This window comes from Mesoplodon mirus (assembly GCF_964341445.2).
Source record: "Mesoplodon mirus genome assembly, chromosome: 10".
NCBI classification, from domain to species: domain Eukaryota; kingdom Metazoa; phylum Chordata; class Mammalia; order Artiodactyla; family Ziphiidae; genus Mesoplodon; species Mesoplodon mirus.
Window position 1 is genome coordinate 49,176,315 of NC_138986.1, and position 22,413 is coordinate 49,198,727.

The 22,413-nt window shown below is 37.2% G+C and overlaps 2 protein-coding genes across 6 annotated transcripts in view; one reads left to right on the top strand and one right to left on the bottom strand.

The window, feature by feature from the left end:
- Positions 1-1,237, bottom strand: part of CDC40 (cell division cycle 40) — a 50,562-nt gene extending 49,325 nt beyond the window's left edge. Inside the window, exon 1 of the mRNA XM_082634398.1 lies at positions 1,020-1,237. Coding sequence (XP_082490524.1) covers positions 1,020-1,208 — 189 coding nt within the window. The 5' untranslated portion in view covers positions 1,209-1,237. The remainder of the gene's footprint in view (positions 1-1,019) is intronic.
- A 464-nt stretch (positions 1,238-1,701) lies between these two features.
- The window catches only part of WASF1 (WASP family member 1), a 93,449-nt gene continuing 72,737 nt past the window's right edge, over positions 1,702-22,413 (top strand). For 4 of the 5 annotated variants that reach the window (XM_082634399.1, XM_082634401.1, XM_082634402.1 and 1 more), the window contains exon 1: positions 1,702-2,221. The gene's annotated coding sequence lies outside the window, so the exon portion shown is untranslated. The remainder of the gene's footprint in view (positions 2,222-22,413) is intronic. The other variant, XM_082634400.1, reaches the window with a different exon arrangement.

The window sequence follows — 22,413 nt, forward strand, 5'->3', positions numbered from 1 at the left end:
TCTCCTTTTGCTGGGAAACTCTTGCCTTATCGTGCACTTGGCTGGCTTTTTCCTGTTCCTCAAAGCTGCTTTTGCAAGAGGACTTCCCTGACCAATCTACAGAAGTCATACTCCTAACTTATTCTTTATCACTGAACTCTATTTCACGGAATTCTATTTTTTCCTTTACAGTACTCAATCCAATCTGTAACCACTTTATTTGCTCATATTTTATTGGCTGCCTCTTCCACTAAAATGTATGCAATCATGATGTCAAAGATGTCTGGCTTGTTTGCCTCTGTGTCTTCAGTCCTTAGTCCTGGCAAGTAACATGTGTTCAATAAATATTTGTTAAAGGAACTATATAACCCAATTTCTCCCTCTATCACTTTCCTCAATTGGGATCATGCACACTGTTTCTTAAATCTAAGGCCTTTTCTCACTGTCTTGACTTATATATGCACTTTTATTAGATACCAGGATCTCTGCTGCAAGCTTTATTTGTATCATTTCATTTAATCGTCACAATAGTCCTCTCATATAGATAGGTCCTTTTAAAATTATATCTCCATTGTACAGGTGAGGAAACTGAGGACGTTGTATAACTTGCCCAAGTTCAAACAAGTGGTAGACCCGGAATCAGAATTTAGTTATGACTTCAAAAACAAAACAAAGCCAGGCCACACCTCACTTCAAGCGAGGACACATACTCTAGTTTGGGAAGTCCTGATTTAGCTTTGTTTATGTTCTGTTACACCTACTCCATCCAGGCCACATCCTAATCCATAAATTCAAATTTCACCCCCTCTTCCCGCTTGCTTTCTGCAGGTGGGAGGTGAGAGCCGGGAGTGGAGGGCTGTCCTGAACTTCCAGTTCCCAGCTTCTCCCAAGGAAGATGCATGTAGGGAGAAGAGATCCAAGCGTTAGCCACTTACCTTTCAGGACTGCGGACGAGGTAACCCGGGGCCTAACAAGTGACTGTCAGATTCTGGAGCAGAAACCGACAATTCCAGCCGCGCAATAGTGGCCAAAACGCTTACCTTAACGGCCACCTCCGGAGCGGAGTCCACCGGCACTGCCAGAGAGGACTTATCTGAAGACGATTTAGTCAAGTGCATAAGGGAGTCCGCGGCTGGCAGCGAACACCGTCCACCCTCACTGTCCGAGTCCGATTCGGACCCTGAACCCGAACCATACGAAGCAGCCAGAGCTTCGATCGCAGCCGACATGACGGCAATAGACACTCTGTGGAGACCAGGCCCTGGCGGAAGAAGGAGTAGCTTCAGGTCCTGACAGATTGCCATGACACACATTATTTAGCTCCTTTCCTACGAAATCGTTTATATTTTAAAACAATCATTACAATAGATTAATTAGTATTAGAATAAGAACAACAGGACTTGGAATTTGGAAACATTTACTTAGGGAAATAGAATTATAATAGCTTATAACTTTCGGGACCTTTGCGGCTAGATTAAAGACTACGAGTTCCGAAATACCTTGAGGCCTCGGAGTGCTACGCTTCCGGCGTGCCGCGCGGCAGGAAGTGGGAGAGGCACGATGGGAACTGTAGTTTAGAGAAAGGGGGCGGGGTGGGCAGGCCCCTCTTTGACCCCGCCCCTGAATGGTAGGTTCATTCAATTGGCTATCATCTTTCCTCATTCCCTGGCCAAGCACTGTTCTCTCCGTCCCCCTCCCCCAAACTGAGGATTGGGCAATACCATAAAGCCTCAGGAAAGGGGGGGAAGAGAGATATTCATCCCCCACTGATGGGTGAGTGGGTGGGGGCTGAGTTTCCCACCACAGATGCACCTGGGCACTGGGAGCTGAAGAGGAAAGTGAGAATCATAAGTGGGAAGACCTTGACTGGCGGGGAATAGCTCCTGGTGGGAAAGATGGGGGATTAGGTGGCGAGAGTCCTGCGGTTCCCCCTCCTTCAGGCGCGGGTCTTCGCGCCCAGTTGTGGAGAGTCGCGCGCTGGGAGGGGGCAGCTGGGGGGCGGCGGCGGCCGCTCGCGGTGTTGTTCGCTCGCGCGTCGAGCACACGGTGGGTCCGGTGAGCGGCGGGCGTCGCAGGCGGCGTTCCTTGTGGCCCGGTGCCTCGGCCGCTTCCCACAGCGGGTTTCACCGGGGAGCCTGACAATCCTGGAGGCTCTAGGTGGAGTCCCGGGAGCTGAGAGAACCCGGCGGCCACCGCCGAAGCATGAAGAAGGGGTAAGGCTAGAGCCCCTCAAGATTCCTCGGTGAGCGCGAGTCTCAAGAATTGTGTTTTTTTGGGGGGGACAGGGTGCCGGGAGAGGAACTCTTCCTCACTGGCCAGAACGGAGAGAGGTGTACGTGGAGCACTAGCCCAGCAAGGGTTGCGAGGATGGGCGCGCCTACCCCGCGACGGCCCCCACCCCCATTCGCGGGTTTCCAGAGCTTCGGCAGCCAGACCGCCGGCCCGGCTGGGTACCCAGGGACACGGCGGCCGGCGGGCGCACCTGGGGCTCGGTTGCGGGGACCGCCCCGAGGCTGCTCTAGGCGGGGAGACTGCGGGTCTTAGGTGCCACCGCCTGAGAGCCCCTGCCCCCGCGGCCCGCCCCTGTGCCTCCTCGCTCTGGGGGAGGCTGCGGCACCCGGTGCCGGAGAAGCCCCGCTCGAGATACGTGCCCGAGGCTCTGTAAAGCCAGCTGGTGCGTTTGCGTTTTTGCGCCGCGCGTCTGTGTCTAAAGAGACAACATAACGGTAAAGCGAGTGCGGGGATCTCTTTCTTCGCTAGAAGAGGAGGCCAAGCGCGGTTCTAGCCTCCGATGCCTGCTATGGGGAGGGGGGTGCCTTGGGCAGAGTTAGGGAGCTGCTCACCCAGCTCCGATTTCAGCAGGACTCGCCCATTGTGCCACCCGGATAATTATTCAACTCTGCAGCATCCATTGCACCTTTCCCATTTTTCTTTTCCCCTTGCTGTAGCATGCCCCCTAGCTTCGGTACTCTGACGCCTTCTCTTGCACTTGCGGATGATGAACTGGAGTTGAATAATGGTGAAAAGAAAGCACATCTGACCTGAACATTCATAACCTGTCCTATAGCCAATTAATTAACTAATCCCCAGATAGCCTAGATACTTGAATACGACTCAGTCTAATTCTGTCCTTTTTTATGTAAGGTGTGCCTAGGATTATATATAGTTTTTTTTGTTTTGTTTTTTGTTTTTTTGGTGTTGGTGTTAGATCCACCTATTAGCTAAGTCTTATTCCTGTCCGGTAATTGATGTAATTGATTTATTGGTTATTCAGCCCGTCTAATGCTTTAAATTTAATTTGTATAGGAGATAACTTTCATTTTCCTAATTGTTGGTAGCACTGTATCATAATTACAGATTCAGTCTCAGTCTTTGAACTCTCAGGAACAATTTTTTCCCTTATGCTCTAAGTTTCTGTTAGGAAAAGTATTTTTTAATGTCCATTATTTGATATAAAATTTCTCAAGTTTTGAATAAGGGAAGTTTTGTATATCTTTATTTTTCAGTAGCGGAATATTTGATTGCCAGTTCTAGCCTCCGGTTGAAAGAAAGAAAGCATTTAATATTTAAGATGGGGTTTTAACTGCCATAACATTTCCTAAATTTATCTAAATTTTACTTTTTATTCAGTTCTTTGCAATATCATGTATTTAATTACTTGTTATAGAATTTCTTCTCATTTTTCCAACTTCTGTCTACAAGGATGGGTAGGCTACAATTTTGCACGATCTACCTGAAAGATGAAATATTTTTTGAACGTGGAAGAAACAACTGTTGGTCATTTGTTTATTATGTTAAAAACTGTTTACATCCCACTATTTAAAAATAAACAATTCACGACCAAAAATAAGTATTTTATTTTTCTTTTTGAGATCCTCCCTTTCCAGCTTTTCTTGTTTAAGATTGTTGCCATAACCCTCTTGGTAAAACGGAATTGCACATAGACATTGCAGAGGCAGTTGTTTTAAGGTACAGTAATTGTTTTATGGCACTTGGAAGTGGCGCACATATAATATAACTTGATGGTGTAGCATCAGTTGCTTGTTAGGAAATGACCTTGCAGTTTACAAAATGGACACCTTGTCTTGGTTTCTTTATATGTAAATGGAAATAAACCCATTTATGCCACTAAGTAGTATGCATAAATTAAGTACATATGTTTTCATGACGCTTTCAAAGAAAATTTAAATATTTTAGCTAATGAACGATGAAAATATTTCAGTGTAAAATACAGTGAAAAATGTCATTAGGATTTTCTGTGGCATGTTAGAATGGATGTTTTACATTGAATTTTGCTTTGGAGACATATGGCTCTAAATTGAAGAATGTTTCTCATCTATCAAGTTTTTAATAATTGCAAATTTAATAGGTATTATAGTTAATACATATATGTAGTTGTAAATATAGGTATAGTTAATATTCATGAAAAAGTTATATGACTTGGTAGTAAACAAGTAGAATAGTGAATTAAATTTGTGAAAAAGAAAATCTCCAGAAAACATTAAGGCCTTTTTCATTGAAAAATTTGCAGATGACACAATTCAAAATACATTTTGTAATTGAATTTGTAATACATTGATTTTTGTAGTGTAATATAATACATTGACTTTGTAATACATTGAAAATATGTTGATCATTTGTGAGGTGTGATATGGAGCTACTTTGTTTATTATTCAGGTTTGTAAATAACCACTTATATATTCAGAGATGGTGTATAAATATAATACTATATTTAATTATACGTTTTGCTTTATTGTCAGAATAATTTAAGGTATATCCAAGTGTTTGATTTTCATTATCACAGTAGCTAGTAGCTTTTGATTTTCTTATCGTGGGATTAACTCAGTTAATTTTCATAGCAAAAACTATTAAAATATATTATTATTGCTTTTACCAAAACAGTGCTTTTAGTTACTCTATGGGGAAACTTCATATAAATAAGACTATTCAGATGTCTTTAAAGTTACTATTATATAGTTTCTATTTTTGAGAATTAATTTGATGACATTTTTAATGTTTTCTTAAATGACCAACTAAAATTTAGCTGTCATTATTACTTGGATAAGTACAGTTTACTCAAGGTTTTTCTAAGCTCCTTGAGGACAGGAACTGACCCAATGCTTATTGTCATAAACCTGAGATTGCTAGCGTAGTGTTTAGCAAATAGTATAGGTTTAATTTTTTTATTGGACAAATAAAATGAATGAATGAAGACTATCCATTGATTTAATGTACCATGTAGACATTTTTTAAAAGATCTATCAAATAAATTTTTAATTCATAAAGCTTATAGCTTTATCTCAAGAGAAAAGAAAAAAAAATGTATTTGGAAGTTCTTTGAACTTCATTTACCTGTTCAGGCATAATTCCTTTACCCACACATTTTTTGAACTAGCACTAGATACTGTATAATGCATACATTGTGAACCTTTCATTTATGAAATGATAATAATTTTCTTCTTATTTCTTAAAGGTCACTTCATGAAAATGTACATTAAAGGTTTTTTTTTCCTAAATTAGATGAGTATAGATATGTGTTTGATTCTTTTTGACTTATTTCATTTTTCCAGTAAAATATTAATTAAAAAATGTATGTAGAGTATATCCTGTGCTAAATGTGCCTGAGTACCTAATTTTAAGAATAAGTGACCTCTAGGGTGGAGCTTTTTATAAAATGAAGGATCTTGTGTTTTTAGTTTATCACATTCAGTTTATAATTTTGAATCTTTGTGTAGTGGTAGTTCCTAGCTTACAATAGGGTTGATTATATTTTAAAACTTGTAAAATGGTTTAGAACTTGGAACTTACGTTCTCAGAAGCAATATGCTTGGTTAGATTTGCAGACAACTCACCAAATTTAACCCATAATATACTTGAATTTTAGGAGTAGACTAATACTATTTGAGAGTTGTAAAATTGTATTATTAGTTAATATAAATACTATATTGAAAATACCTATTGAAAATACCGATAGGTATAATACCTATACCTGTATTGAAAATAATGTGTACAACAGTCTTTCTGTGGGAAAATCAATTCAGAATCTACCTTGAAATGCTAGGAATACATTTCTCTTGTATTAGACATAACAACGTTATTAGGAACTTGTCCTCTGACACCCACTGGACATGAAGAGGAAGATTTTCCTCAGTTCCGTGAGTGGTGCAACCGTACATCATCTGGGGCAAGAGGTCAAAGAATGAGAAATTGGAAGGAGCTAAGATCTGTTTTGTAACGTTAGACAAGTCATTTTACCTCTTAAGGTCTTTGGTTTTCTCATTTATGAATTGAGAAGGTTGAAGTAGATGATCTCTGAGGTTCCTTTTGGTTACAAATAAAATTCAAAGGCGTTTCGAAGCTAAGTGTAACCCTTTAATCTGAGAGTTCATTTTCCCTTTCTAATGTTACTGCTTATATACTTCCTGTCAGAAAATTTCTCCTTTCTGGATCTACCTCTGGAAAGATTATACTCTTACTCTTTTTCTCACATGCCTATTCGTGGGAGCAAGACTTTTTAGGTTTTTAAAGGAATTTTTGTTGTTGTTACGGTTGCTGTTTTGTTTTTATTCTTTTTTTAAACTCCCAGCACCACCAAGAAATAGAATTAAGATGATTTTCTTTGCTTTCCTCTTTTGAGTTTTTTACTGACAGCCTGTAAGTAAAGTCAAGGTAGATTTTATTTTTATACTTTGGAGAAAGATCACATGCAGTGTATCTCCAGAGAAATTTTTTTAGAAGGCAAAAATATTGTAACTAAAGTTGTGGAGTGGGTGTATGAAGGTAAAGAGATGGAATATGACCTGAGAATAGGGTTGTCAGATAATGTACGGGGTATCCTGTATTTTTATTTGCAAAATCTGGCAGCCTTGCCTTGGGTGCTGTGGATCTTTGGGCCGGGCAAGAGTACGGTGATGGGGTGGTTGGAGGCAGAGGGAGACAGGGAGAAAGTCCTCCTTGAGGACAGGGCAGTTTTGTTGTTGTTGTTTTGGTTGGTTGTTTTGTTTTGCGCTCATTCATTTTTGTGTTTCTAGTACTTGTTCTTTAAGCTAAATGGATGTTTGAGCTGATATAATTTCGACGGAAGAGCAGGTAAATAATTCTCTTAGGAAGGTGGTAAGATCAAGATGCTATGAGAAAAGGGGTTATGAAACACAGCTGTGTTTGTCATATACACTGGAGTATTTTGTAGGTTTTTAATTAAGTTCTTATTTGGAGGTTAATAATATTCAAGAATAACAGGTAACAGGGTAACATGGTCTCCTAAGAGGAAAAGAAGTACCACTGCATGCTTGCTCTGCGTGCAAGCTACTGTATAGGTACTGTTACATTTATTGTCTTACTTATTTGATATCATAGTCTTATGAGGATTTTATGGAAGAAGGGGGTTAACTGAATTAAACAAGTTCATCCTGCTCAGCAGAAGCACAGGTTCTCTGGGCACCACTCTCTTCCCTTTACTGCTGAAGCAGCCATTTTAATAACTTGATAATAGTAATTCTGCCTGCCTGCTACCTCTCCTTCATCTGCATTTGGATAATCTAGTGGTGATTGTCCCATGCTAAGCCAGTTATTCATTCAGCACATAATTATTGAGGGCCAACTAGGTGCTAGATAGATACAGAAAGAGTAAAACAGAGGTCTTGATTCTCTTAAGCAGCACGGTAAGAGACTGATACTAGAGAAAGGCACACATTTATCATTAGAAATTGTGATGAGTGCTCTAAAGGACAAGAACAGGTAACCTAGTTTACCTTGGAAATCAGGGACAGCTGCTTTGAGGAAAGGTTGGTGGACATTACCTATGCGAAAAAAGAATAGAAGGTAACGAATGCGTGGAAAACAATTTTTGAGATGGGAAAGAGCTTGGCAGGTTCAAGGGACTAAAGAAAGGCCAGAGTAGATAAAGCTGAGCTGTGCAGTGGGCAGGAGGGCTTTTGGAGGTAAACGGGAGGCAGACCAGGCAAGGCGCATTAGCTCTGGCTCAGTAAGAGGTACGGATTTCTACTTTAAGTGTATTGGGGAAGGCCATGAGGAATTTTAACCAGGTTAATCCTGAATCAGGTCTGTCTTTTAAAAAGATCGCTCTGGCTTAGAGGGGGCAAGGGAGGCCAATCACAATTCTGCCTATTTCTGTAGTTTATTGGTCCAGTTCTAGACGCCCGCGCTGAGCCAGGCTACTCAGTTTTTTCTAGGTCCTAAGTGCCCAGAGGGTGGAATAATTTGTTTTCTCTCCATAAGACACAAAACTGAGAAACTGTTAATGGCCTTGTTTCCTGCCCTGTGAAGTAGATAAGCAGGGACATCTTGAAGAAAGAACAAGAAGAGAAGCAGATAAAGAGTCTTGGCTTTGTTCAAGTGTCTTTGTCCATGGTCCTGAGATTGGGTTGCAAGAGGCACCCTAGTATCTTTGTTATAAGTTGTCCTTTTTTACACAAACTAGTTGGAATGATATTTTTGGTGCTTGGCAACCAACTAATTGAGTCCTAGATTAAGTAACTTGTACAGGGTCACAACGCTAATAAAAATGGTAGAGGTGGAACTTGAATAGAGATTTCAAAGTCCCATTTTTTTCCTATAACCATATGCTGCCAAGCCACCACTCCTTAAATTAATGATTCTAAAGGGATTCTAAGGAGGTGGGTGTTGGGTGTGATGACACTGTTGGATTATGATGGCAGCAGTGCTTTATTTGGGGTATGTTTTGCAATGTAAAGCTTCCTGGCATTCTTTTCTGTTGAGTAACAGTTACTCAGGTCTACTCTAAAAAGTTAGCCTTTCTATAATGACTAACTCATTTGAAAAGAAAAAAAGAAAAAGCTTGTGTGTCGGGGAATGGATTAACTCATTTGATTCCTCTACTGAAAAATGTGAAGTCTGTTATGTTTTCATGTTATGCTACAAAAGTAAGCATTTTTGTTTTCCATTCTTTGATAAGACATGTTGTCTTATATCTGGGTTTTGTTTGTTGGTAAATTTTTGTGACATAACTGTGCTCGAGATAAAACCAGAGAATTGTGGAAAGGTTAAGCAAAATGGGAGGAATATGAGAAGCATTTTATATAGAAAACTAGCACTCATTTATTTTGAAAACCAAAATAAAAGCTTTGTGTGATACATCATAATACATGGCTAGAAATTTATCAATTTTGTTGATATTTTCAAAGGACCCTCTTTTGGTTTCATTGGTTTTCTCTGTTGATTTTCCATTTTCAATTTCATTGATTTCTGCTCTGTTTTTAAAAAAATTCTTCTGATTACTTTAGGCTTATACTGCTCTTCTTTCTCTAGTTTCCTAGGGTAGAAGCTGAGATTGATTTTAGATCTTTCTTCTTTCCTAATATATGCAGTCAGTGCTATACATTTCCCTTTAAGCTTTTGATAGATCTCACACATTTTGATGAGTGGTATTTTAATTTTCATTTACTTCACAATATTCAAAAATTTATGAGACTTCTTTGACCCATATGTTATTTAGAAGTGTGTTATTTAATCTTCAAATATTTGGGGATTTTCCAGCTACCTTTCTGGTATTACTTTCTAGTTTAATTCCATTGTGGCCTGAGTGTATACGTTGTACGATGTCTGTTCTTTTGGGGGGAGGGTGTTTTACAGCCCAGAATATGGTCTGTCTTGGTGAATGGTCTGTGTGAGCCTGAGAAGAATGTGTGTTCTTTGTTGTTGGGTGAAGTACTATATAAATGTCAATTAGATCCAGTTGACTGATGATTCTGTTCAGTTCAACCCTATCCTTATTAATTTTCTGCCTGTTGGATCTGTCAGTTACTGATAGAGAGGTGCTCAAGTCTCTGTAATAGTGAATCCATCTATATTTCTCCTTGCAGTTCTGTCAGATTTTGCTTCACATATTTTGGTGCTCTGTTAGGTATATGCATTAAGGATTGTTATGTCTTCTTGGAGAATTTATACCCCTATCATTATGTAAAGCCCTTCTTTATCCCTGGGATATTCCTCTGCTCAAAAGTGTCTGCATTCTCTGAAATTGTGTCTTTATATTTAAAGTGGGTTTCTTGTAGACAGCATATAGTTGGGTCTTTTTTTTTTTTCTAGTGCACTCAGATGTTCTGTCTTTTAATTGCTGTATTTGAACCGTTCACATTTAAAATGGTTGTTGATACAGTTGGATAATATCTACCATATTTATAACTTTTGTATTCATTACATTTGTTCTTTTTTAAATACTTTTGTCTTTTTCAGCCTTCTTTGGCTTTAATTAAGCATTTTATATGGTTTCATTTTTCTCTCCTTTCCTCACATATCAATTATATTTCTTTTTAAAATGTTTTTAGTGCCCTAGAGTTTGCAATGTACATTTACAACTGATCTAAGTCCACTTTCACATAACATTATGCTGCTTCACAAGTAGCACAGGTATCTTATAACAGAATATTCCAGGGACTTCCCTGGCGGTCTAGTGGTTAAGACTCCACGCTTCCACTGCAGGGGCCACGAGTCTGATCCCTGGTTGGGGAACTAAGATCCCACATGCCTTGCTGCACGGCCAAAAAAAAAAAAAAGTAAAAACAAAAAAAACCCCAGAATATTCCCAATTCCTCCGTCCATTCCTTATATCATTGCTGCCATTCATTCAATTTATGCATATACTATAATTACCCAATATTTTGTGGCTATTATTACTTTGAACAAAACAGTTGTCTATTAAAATCAAAGAGAAATTTTAAAAATATATTTTTTTACATTTATTTATTCATTCTCTGTTGCTCTTCCTTTCTTCATGTAGATCCAAGTTTCTGATCTATATTGTTTTCCTTCCCTCTGAACTTCTTTTATCTTTTCTTTCAAGGCATGTCTACTGGTGACAGAGTCCCTCAGTTTTCACTTGTACAAAAAAGTCATTACTTCTTCACTTTGAAGGGTAATTTCTTTAGGTTGGTGGTTTTTCTTTCAACACTTTAAATATTTCACTCCACTCTCTTGTTCATGGTTACTGACAAGATGTCAGTTTAATTCTTATCATTGTTTCTCTATTCGTAAAGTGTTTTTTCCTCAGGCTTTTTCAGTATTTTCTCTTTGTCTTTTAGTTTTCTGCAGTTTGAATATTATATGCCTAGGTGTAGAGTTTTTGGTTTTTTATTCTTGGTGTAGTCTGAGCTTCATGGATTTATGGTTTGGCTCCTGTCATTAATTTTGGAATATTCTCAGACATTATTACTTCAAGTATTTATTTACTCTTTTCTCTCTTCTCTTTCTGTTATTTCCATTATACATATGTTACACCTTCTTTAATTGTCCCACAGTTCTGGGATATTCTGTTCTGTTTTCTCATTCTCTTCTCTCTTTGCATTTTAGTTTGGGAAGTTTCTGTTGATACTTCTTCAAGTGCACTGATTCTTTTCTCATTTGTGTCCAGTTTACTGATGATCCTATCAAAGGCATTCTTCATTTCTGTTGCAGTGTTTTTTTATTTCTAATATTTCTTGGCTCTTAGAGTTTCCACCTCTCTGCTTACATTATCCATCTGCTTTTGCATGTTGTCCACTTTTTCCATTAGAGCCCTTAGTAATCATAGTGATTTTAAATTCCCAGTCTGATATCATAAAATCTCTGCTATATCTGAGTGTGGTTCTAATGCTTGCTTTGACTCTTCTGACTATGCTTTTTCTTTCCTTTTAGCATGACTTTTATTTTTATTTTTTTTTTGTATTTATCTGACTGGGAATTAGGCTGTGATTACTGTTTGCTGTAGCAGTAGGTGTCAGAGGTTTCAATTTCCTTTAGTGTCCTTGTTTTTGTTTCCCTTGTTGTCTTTGGATTTCCCTAGAAACACCTTCTTCAATAGAGTTAGAGCCTTGCATTTTCTTTTCAGCCATAATCCTGTTATTGTATAGGATCCCTATTCATGTGGTGGTAAGGTGTAGGGGATGGGAAGTGGTCTATAACCCTATGATAAGATATCAGTCTTTTGCAGGGTCTGTGCCCCTGAGCCTTCACAAGTGCTTCTCAGCTTCCGCTCTCCTTTCTGTAGGTATGTCAGTAAGGCTAGAGTGGGCAGGAATTGGGTAATTTTCTTTTCCCCAAGTTGGATAAAGCTCTGGCGAAGTCTTTTCCTTTGCTGAATAGGCTTTTTTTGTGGAGAACTCTCTGGACTTATATCAGAATGGTTACTTTCCCCCTCCTCTGGCCAAACAGGAGGTGATTTTTCTCTGATCCTCACTATGATAACCTTGTGGGGTATAAAGCCCAGGAAAGTATAGCAGCCCACACCTCCTTAGAGGAGACCCCCCCAGGAGTTTTAAACTTTCAAACTAGTCCACAGTCAGTGTCCAGCAACTTGTTGAAGTTACCATTTAAGTGTTCATACCAATTCCTGGCTCCCGTGGCTTCTGCTTCAGTTAGCTAATCTATATTCTCTGGATTCACCATTCTCTCTAGTTTCTTGGGTGGCACTTTGTCCTGTGACTTTAGTCTCTGGTGGATCTAAGAAAAGTCCATTGGTTTTCAGTTCGTTCAGCTTTCGTTTCGTTATGAGAGAAAGAATGGTGGCTTCCAAGCTCTTTACATGTTGGAGTGGAACCTGAAAGTAATCATATGTATTTTTAAAAACTGCATAGTATTTCATTATATAGGTAAACCGAAATTTATTTCACTTATTCCTCACTGTTAGATGTTTAGGTTGCTTCCTTTCTTTTCATATGACAAGCCATGATATAATAACTCTCCTTGAATAAACTGTAGTTTTGATTTTAATGGCTATTTTCAGTTATCTATATTTCCTCCTGCAGTTACGTAGAAATTAATCAGGAATTGACTGTATTTAAGTCAGAAGACTGGATTTAATTCTTAGTACTTTCACTTATTATATAGTCTTGGACGATTTTACTTCTGATAAGTTTCCTTATTTATGAAATGTAAATGATAAAAACTACCTTGAAGAGTTGTTGTGAGGATTAAATAATATAATAGAAGGCATTTATAAACTATAAAGCACTATATAAAAGTTTGGTAATTTAGGTATATCCAGTTGTGATATAAACTGTGAGTCTTAGTAATAAAGCACGCTGTTAATTAAATAGCTTTAGACCAGGCTGCTCAGTACAGTATTTTGAAAGAAGATACTTTGATTTGCTGATAATTCTGAGAAAGGAGGCATAGTTGATTCTGAGACAGGGGTCATAGTTGATTCTGAGTGAGATAGCTAAGTAACAAGTACACTTTGAAAACTTAATTGAGGAAATAATATGTTGATGGAAGCTTGATATAGTATACTCTTAAACTTATGATAGAATACATTAGGTTTTATGAAGATAAGAACTAAGAAAAGTAAGCAAAGCCAATTTGAACTTAGCTTTGCAATTATGCATTCAATATGTTGTTCTAAAACATTTGGTAAGACTTAATCAGATAGAATTTTGATTTTTCATTTATTTCAATATTCTTCTTCAAAGTGACTTAGTAATTTTTGAGGTCATATAGTCTTTAGTGTCTTGATACTCAAAAGTGTGATCTGTGGACCAGCAGTGTCAGCATCATCTTGAGAGCTTTTTAGAAATGCAGAATATGAGGCTTACCCCAAATCTACTGAATCATTTTAATAAAATCCCTGGATGACTGGTATGCACCTTTACATTTGAGAAGCTCTGACTTAGTATACATAAATCTTGCAGTTGAGAAAGACCTTTGTCAAGGTTTTCAACTACGTAGTATTTCTGAATAGCTTATGATTTAAAGAGAGAAATGGGTATTGGGTTAAGTGTAACTTTACCAGTATTGTTAGAAATTATGCTAAACAGAGGGATGCACTAATCTATTTTTAAAATCTTACACACTTCTAACAGAGATGAGGATAGGCTGTTGCAAGCCTAATGATCTATAGGTCAATAATGAATTTTTTCTTAAAAAGAAAAATTAAGTTAATTTTTAAACTTGTCAAATGTGGTAATGATTTCTTCATCTGACTTCACTGGGAATTGAGAGATTCCATTTACATGTCTTTTCCAAAAAATTATATCTTTTCCTTTTAAAAGTAAAATTTGTGTTTTAATTACTTTCCATGGAAATAGTTTTAAAATTCACAGTTTTTAAACTGTATTTAAGGAGACTTTGCTTCTTTAAACAAAGTACATGGAATACAATTTAACCTATTCTTAGTAATAAAGATTCCCCTATCTCCTACCAAAACCTTACATGTACAGATGCTCAGTTAAACCGATGAATTGACTTATTATGAAGACCTTCTGTTATTACAGTTTGTTGTAATACAGAGATATTGGTTATTAAAGGATATAGGATTATTTATCCATATAACAAATGATCTACATTGCTGGCCTACGTTACTGTGTTTGCAATTTTGAACTTTCCCTATCTTTCTCTGTCAGCTTTCCGTGTTTATATGGCTGCTTCTCTCAGCTTCCCCCTTTAATTTGTTGTTTCTAACTGCACTCTAAGAAACCAGATGAGACTATATATCACATGAGGGTCTTGACCTCTCCAGTCATTCATTCATTAATAGATATTTATTGAGCACTTATTAAATGCCAGGCTCTGCTAACTACTGTATTCAGTGGAGAACAAAACAAAATCATTGTTCATGTGGAGCTTACATTCTAGTTCGGGAGATAGGCAATCGACAAATACCTGTGTAATACATAAGTAATAAATACCTATGTAATAGATGTCAGTAAGTTCTATGAAGAAAAATAAAGCAAGGCATAGATATAGTAAGTAATGGGAGGGGCCGCTACTTTAAGTAGGGTTGTAAGGGAGAGTGAAGGGAGCAGAGAGCTGAATGAAGTAAAGTGAGATATGTATAATATTTTTTTTAAAAGAGTACATAAATGTAGTGTATAGACTATGGCTTCCACTTCGCCTAGAATCCTCAGGTGTTTATTTAAGGTATAAATCTTAAGTATTTCTGCTGTTTTGAACATGGCAACCAAAAGTATGATTACCGTCACGCTCTCTAAGGATTTTTATGTTACTTCTGGGAATGAAAAGTGGACTGAGAGATGAGGTTTAAATGACAGAATATTGGAATTTGGGGAACATTTGAATGGTTTAAAAGAACAGTGGAATAGAATACAGTGATCAAAATTAGAATTGTTCTAAAATTTAAGACATAGATTAATTTAAAATAAAGATGTGCTATAAGCAGTCCCCTGAAGAAGCAGAATGGCTTCCCATGTGGCTGTATTGCTCTTGACTTAATAGTGACACCAGTAATCACAGTAGCACCATTTTTTGAGCACCTGCTATGTGCTAGGCACTGTTCTAGGCATATGTATGGTGTAATCTTCAAAACAACCCAGTGAGGAGGTATAATTCTCACTTTTATCAGGTGGAAACTAAGGTTTAAGCATAGACAGCTACAGAGTCTTTCACAATACTAGCCAAAATCTAACTGCCCAATCTCTTAGGCTTACTCCTGACTCAGGTGTCCTCTAGATGCAGGGGAAAAATGGGATTATTTTGATTAACTTGTTAGGTGGCAAAATTGCAGGTATGTGTTGGGGATTGGTTCCAGAGTTCAAGCCACGTGCAGAGTAAAAATCATGTACCAAATTAGTGAACCATCAAAAGAGTTGAATGAAAATGGCTGTATCATATCCTTTTGATGAAAATGCAGTTATTTTGCCAGCAATTTGCATATAATCAAAAGTTTACTGAATTGATATTGTAAAGAAACCAGTACTTTGCTTTAAAGATGACCTCAAATGCTAGGTGATTAGGTGATGTTATTAGAAATAGAGAAGTCCAAAGAATGAGTAAATTTTCTTTGGGGGGAGAGTGGGGAGTCACTGATGATGAATATGATTTTGGATATGTTGAAAATGAGTTAATGAGACATTATTGTGTTGCTGTCTGGCAGACAGCACAGGTCTAAATGTTTACAGGGATGTTAGGGTTGTTTGTAATTTAGAGGTGATAGTTCAAGATCTGGATATAGATGGATTTATGAAGAAGAGAGAGTATAGAACGAACTGGGGTATAACAGAACTGTTGATTCCTGACTCGTTATTTACAGAGTGGAAATTAAAAGGACAGCCAGAAGAGGATGCTGAAGATGTGATCAGAGAAGATGTAATGTGTTGCGTTCTGATATGACTTCAGTAGGGACCAGAGGATAAAGTAAGACCTGTGGTCTGGGGCAATTCTCCTTTGAAAAGAAATCTGAAATGCTAGTGAGGTAGGAAGGGAAGCAAAGCCAAAGGTATGCTGATGGTTTTGAAAACAGAGGAGAATGAAAGGATCACAAGGACTGGGTAAGGACAAAGAAATTTAATAATGAGGAGTTGGAGGGGTGGAATAGAATATTTAGGTCAGAAAGGGACATTTCATAGATGGAGATCTTAGAGGCAGAACTGTAAGAGTCTATACTGACTCTTGATGTATGCTCAGTAGTAGAGGGGAAGGGGCTACTCCTCAGTCCTCAGGACTTGAAGGACTGAAGTTTGAGCCCTCAAGAGAGATGAGGTATACTTTACAAAGCTTTGCTCTAGTCTTTATGCCTCTAACCGTTGCCCTGGGGTTAGTAGGCAGTGCACGCCACATCATTTGAAGTGGGAATTTGGGAGGGAGAAAAAGCGTCGTGCATTACTAGTGAATGCTCAATTATAAATATATTCCCCTTCTTGCTTGCAAAAATAAGTCTTTTTTCATTGTGATAGAGGCAGGCAACAATTGTGTACCTAATATATAGGAGATCAGTGTTAATATCATTTTTATCATCAGTGTAGTCATGGAAGTAAATGAAATAAAGAATATCCCTTAATGGATATGTATATAAAGGACTTAGTTTCATTAACATTAAAAAGAAAATGTAAATTTCTTTTTTGTAATTTTATGCTAAGTACAGAAAGATGACATTAATGACCTGTCATCAGTTGAACATGAATTTTAATATATATTTCTTGTAATGGGGATGGATTTATGCGTTCTCCAGTTAATTTTTAAAAATTAAAAAAATTTATTTTATTTATTTATTTTTGGCTGCGTTGGGTCTTCATTGCTGCGCGCAGGCTTTCTCTAGTTGTGGCGAAAGTGGGGGCTACTCTTCATTGCGGTGGCTTCTCTTGTTGCAGAGCACGGGCTCTAGGCGCGCGTACTTCAGTAGTTGTGGTGCGTGGGCTCAGTAGTTATGGCTCCCGGGCTCTAGAGTGCAGGCTCAGTAGTTGTGGTGCACAGGCTTAGTTGCTCCAGGACATGTGGGATCTTCCCAAACCAGGGCTCGAACCCGTGTCCCCTGCATTGGCAGGCGGATTCTTTTTTTTTTTTAACACCTTTATTGGAATATAACTGCTTTACAATGTTGTGTTAGTTTCTGCTGTATAACAAAATGAATCAGCTATATGTATACATATATCCCCATACCCCCTCCGTCTTGTGTCTCCTTCCCCACCCCCATCCCACCCCTCTAGGTGGTCACAAAGCACCGACCTGATCTCCCTGTGCTATGCAGCTGCTTCCCACTAGCTATCTATTGGCAGGTGGATTCTTAACCACGGCGCCACCAGGGAAGCCCTCCAACTAATTTTAAGTTAATTAAATCTGCTCATTAAAAGTCTGACTGTTATGTGAGAGGTCATGGTAAGAGCAGAAACTGCTGGCTTAAATAGTATTTACTGTAATATTCTTATGGAGTCTTTTTAGGGTAAAATGAGATACTTGTTATAAAAAAGGGTTTTGAAACAAGTCTATATTAATATAAGTTGTTACTGTTATAGGCCCATATGGGACTAGGACCATAGATAAGGTCATGATTTACATTTTTAATGAAATATTTAATGTGGTATTTAAATGTTTCCAATGTAATAAATGACTAGAATAAATAATGTTTGTTTTGATATTCATCAATTTAGCTTTATTATTTTTAACTTTTAAGTAACTCTCTATACCAGTAATACTGAATTTTAAAGAAAGATGGTGATGATTTACTGAAAATTAAGTCACTTATTTTCTCTTTAATTCTTTTGTATTTGTTTTTCATCTGCAGCTGCCTCCCCAAATGATAGAATTAGCCATAACTGACCTTATTTGAGGATTACAGTGAAGCAATTAAATCCTTTAAGTTAGGCATGGATGTATCTTACTTTAAGGAAATTTAATATGAAACTGCTAATGGAGTAAGTATAAATAAAAATAAGAAAAAAGGCCCAAGGACTAAGTCCTAGGGTACTCTTAATATTCAGAGGTAGAGAAGATGAGGAGAAGGAGGTAGGAGGAAAGCCAGGAACTTGAGGTTTCCTGAAAGACACATTAAATGATTTCAAGGAGTGAACAACTGTGTCAGATGCTGTTAAGAGGCTGAGTGAAAAGAGACTTCAGAATTAACCACTGGATATAGCACATAACTGACCTTGGTCAGATGGTTTGATACAATGCTGAAAATGAAAGCCCGAACGGGGCAGATTTAAGTGAGAATTGCAGGAGAGAAATCAGGGAACTAATTCAAGGAATTTTACCAAAAAGGAGGGTGGAGAAATCAGGGAATGGGGGTGTTGAATGGCTAGAGGCAGAAGTAGGACCAAGACAAGTTTGTTTTTGTTGTTGCTGTTCTGTTTTTTTTTTTTTTTAAGATGGATGAAATTATAGCACGTCCTTATGTTGATGACAGTGATCCAGTAGAGGGAAAACAGTGATGCAGAAGAGAAAGAGGGGCTAATTAATCCTTACTGTGTAAATAAGATTTGGGAACTGGCCTGGAACTTTCCCACCATGTGAAATGGTTTCTGTGGAGAAATATTTCACTTCAACATAGGCAGATTACAAATGACTAGTAACCCAACTCATCTATCTTTTTTTTTTTTTTTGCCGTACGCAGTTCTCTCACTGTTGTGGCCTCTCCATTGCAGAGCACAGGCTCCAGACGCGCAGGCTCAGTGGCCATGGCTCACAGGCCTAGCCGCTCCGCGGCATGTGGGATCTTCCCAGACCGGGGCACAAACCCATGTCCCCTGCATCGGCAGGCGGACTCTCAACCACTGGGCCACCAGGGAAGCCCTCATCTACCATTTTATACTTGTAGATTATTTTTAGTGATGGGATGGAAATTGTTAAAGGCACATACTTACCAGTTTTCCATTGTGATAACTGCATTTATTTTCAAGTCAGGAATAGGATTGTAATATGCTGACAGAAGATAGCGAAGCTCTCTGATGTACACTGAATTTGCGCTATGTTTTAATCCATTAGTCAAGATTTTTTTGCTTGCACATTTCCAGAAAGAAATGTACTCTTCTGCACACTGAAGTTGAGTAGTATAATATTACTACTATAAGTTTAAATCATTTTTTTGTTAATAGGTGGTAGAAAATAATCATTTTATAGCAGGATATGAGTACTGACTATATTGGAATAAATGGTTATTGCTATTTGATTAAATGGATTTTTGAGAGCTGTATTGGAATATAATTGACATCCAATGAATTGTACACTTGGATAAGTTTTGACTTATGGACGCACTTTGAAACCATCATGACAATCAAGATAATAAACCCCTCCCCTCAATTTCCTATTTTTCCTTTGTAATTCCTGTATCCTATCTTTCCTACTCCTTCATCTATCCCAATCCCTACCCTAGGCAACCACTAATCTACTTTCCGACACTATAGGTTAGTTTGTATTTTCTAGAACTTTATATGAATGGAATCATGCAGTATAGAGTCTTTTTTGTTTGGCTTCTTTCACTCAGCATAATGATTTTAAAGTTCATCTGTATTGTCACATCCATCATTAGTTCATTTTTTTGCTGAATACGATTGTATTTTGTAAACACTATTCCAGTGGAAAGCAATTTGTTATTCATTCGACTGTTGGTGGTCATTTGGCTTGTTTCCAGGTTTTGGCTATTACAAATACAGCTACTGTGAGCATTCATGTAGAAGTCATTGTTTGGACATATGCTTTCCTTTGAGTAAATACCTAGAAGTAAAATGGCTGGGTCATATAGTAAGCATATGTTTAACTTTATAAGAAAGTACCAAAGTCTCTTTCAAAGTGGTTATGTCATTTTATAATATTTCTACAAGCAAGGTAGGAGTTCAGTTGCTCCACATCCTCACCATTTTAGTTTTAGCCATTCTAATAAGTGTGTAGTGGTATCTTCTTGTGGCTTTAATTTGCATTTCCCTAAAGACTAATGATGTTGATCATCTTTTTGTATGCCATTTGTATATTTTCTTTTGTGAAGTATCTGTTTAAATCTCTGGATGTTTAGCTTTGGATTATTTGTTTTCTAATTGAATTTTGAGGGTTCTTTGTTCTAGATACATGTGCTTTATCAGATAAGTGATTTGTGAATATTTTCTCTCAGCCTGTGGATTGTCTTTTCATTCCCTTAATGGTATCTTTCAAAAAGCAGAAGTTCTTGATTATGATGAATTCCAATTCAAAAATTTCTTCTTTTATGGATTGTACTTTTGGTGTTATATCTAAGAGATCTTTGCCTAACCTGAGGCTGTTTTCTTCTAGAAGTCTTATAGTTTTACATTCTACATTTAGGTCTGTGACTTATTTGTACATGGTATGAGGTAAGGATCAAAGTTCTTTTTTTTAATACAGATATCCAAATGTTGTAGCACCATTAAAAAAAAAGAATATTAACTTTGCACCTGTGTAAGAAATCAATTGACCCAATAATCCATCAGTTGGATTATTTCTGGACTTTTTTCTATTCCATTGGATATTTGTCTGTCTTTATACCAATACCACACTACCTAGAATAGTGTAGCTTTATAACAAGTATTGAAGTCAGGTAATATAAATCCTCTAATGTTGTTTTTCTTTTTCAGAGGACTCTGTATTTCTTCTCGAGTGAGGTTTAGTGGTTGTCCAGGAATTTTTTCCATTTCATTTAAGATGTGGAATTCATTGGTATAAGTTGTTTATAATATTTCCTAACTATTCTTTTAGTATCTGTAGAATCTATAATGATAGCACTCCTCTCATATTGACAGATATTGTCAATTTGTATCTCCCTCAAATGCCACCCTCCCCCCCTCAGCCCGGCTAGTGGTTTATCATTTTTATTGGTGTTCTCAAAGAACCAGCTTTTGTTTTTGTTGATTTATTCCCCCCTCCATTATTTTTCTGTTTTCTGTTCCATTGATTTTTGCTCTCACCTTTACTGTTTCCTCTCTTTTGCTTACTGCCAGTTTAATTTGCTTTATTTTTTCTAGTTTCTTGAGGCCTAAGTAGTTGAGGCCATTTATTTGAGACCTTTCTTCTTTTCCAATATAGACATTTTAGTGCTATAATTTTCCCTTTATGTACTGCTTTAGCTGCTTCTCTCAAATTTTGATACATTTTTCTCATTTTCATTCAACTCAAAACACATTTTTTTTCTTTTTATTTCCTCTTTGACTTGGGTTATTTGGAAATATGTTTCCTAATTTCCAAATATTTGAGAATTTTCCATATATCCTTCTGTTGTTGATTTCTAACGTAATTAGATTGCGGTCAGAAAATATACCTTGTAGGACTTGGATCCCTTTAAATTTAGTCTTACTTATTTTATGACACAGAAGTGGTCTCTCTTGGTAAATGTTATTTATATACTTGTAATACTTGAAAAAAAATGTGTATTGTTTTGGGATAAGATGTTCTATAAAGTTCACTTAGGATAAGTTGGTTGATGGTGTTCTTCTAGACATCTGTATGCTTATTGACTTTCTGTCTACTTATTCTATTAGTTATTGAAAGACATATGTTGAAATTTCTAACTGTATGTTAGTATGAATGATTCCCTTTATCTCTGGTAATATTCTTTCTCTGAAATCGACTTTGATGTTAATATAGTCACTCCAACTTGTTTTTCTTTAGCGTGGTGTATCTTTTTCTGTCCTTTTACTTTTAACCTATTTGTATTTAAAACATGTTTCTTATAGGCAGCGTGTGGGTGGGTCTTGTTTTTTTAACCCAGTCTTACAGTCTCTGCCTTTTAACTGGCATGTTCAGATAATTTATGGTTAATGTGATTATTGATATGATAGGGTTTAAATCTACCATTTTGCTATTTTTCTTTTTGACTTAACTGTTCATCATTCTTTTATCTCCCTTTTTGTCTTCTTTTAGATTGAGTAATTTTTTTAATGATTCTATTTTTTCTCCTTTGTTGGCTTAATAGCTATAATTCCTTGTGATATTTTAGTGTTTACTTCAGAGTTTATAGTATACATCTTTAACTTACCATAGTTTACTTTTAAGTGGAATGGTGAATTTTTCACAGATCAATTTGTTCAGCTTTCAAATTGTCACTACAGGCTCACATTCATTTGGACTTTGGAGTCATATACACCTGGATTCAAATCCCAGCCATGATACTTACTCAGTGTAGGATTGCTTACACTTTCTACGCCTTAGTCTTCTCATCTATAAAATGGAGTTAAACTCTTTCATAGAATGGTGCCTGACATACAGTAAACTATAATTTGTAGCTACTTTTATTAAAAATCATGTTGA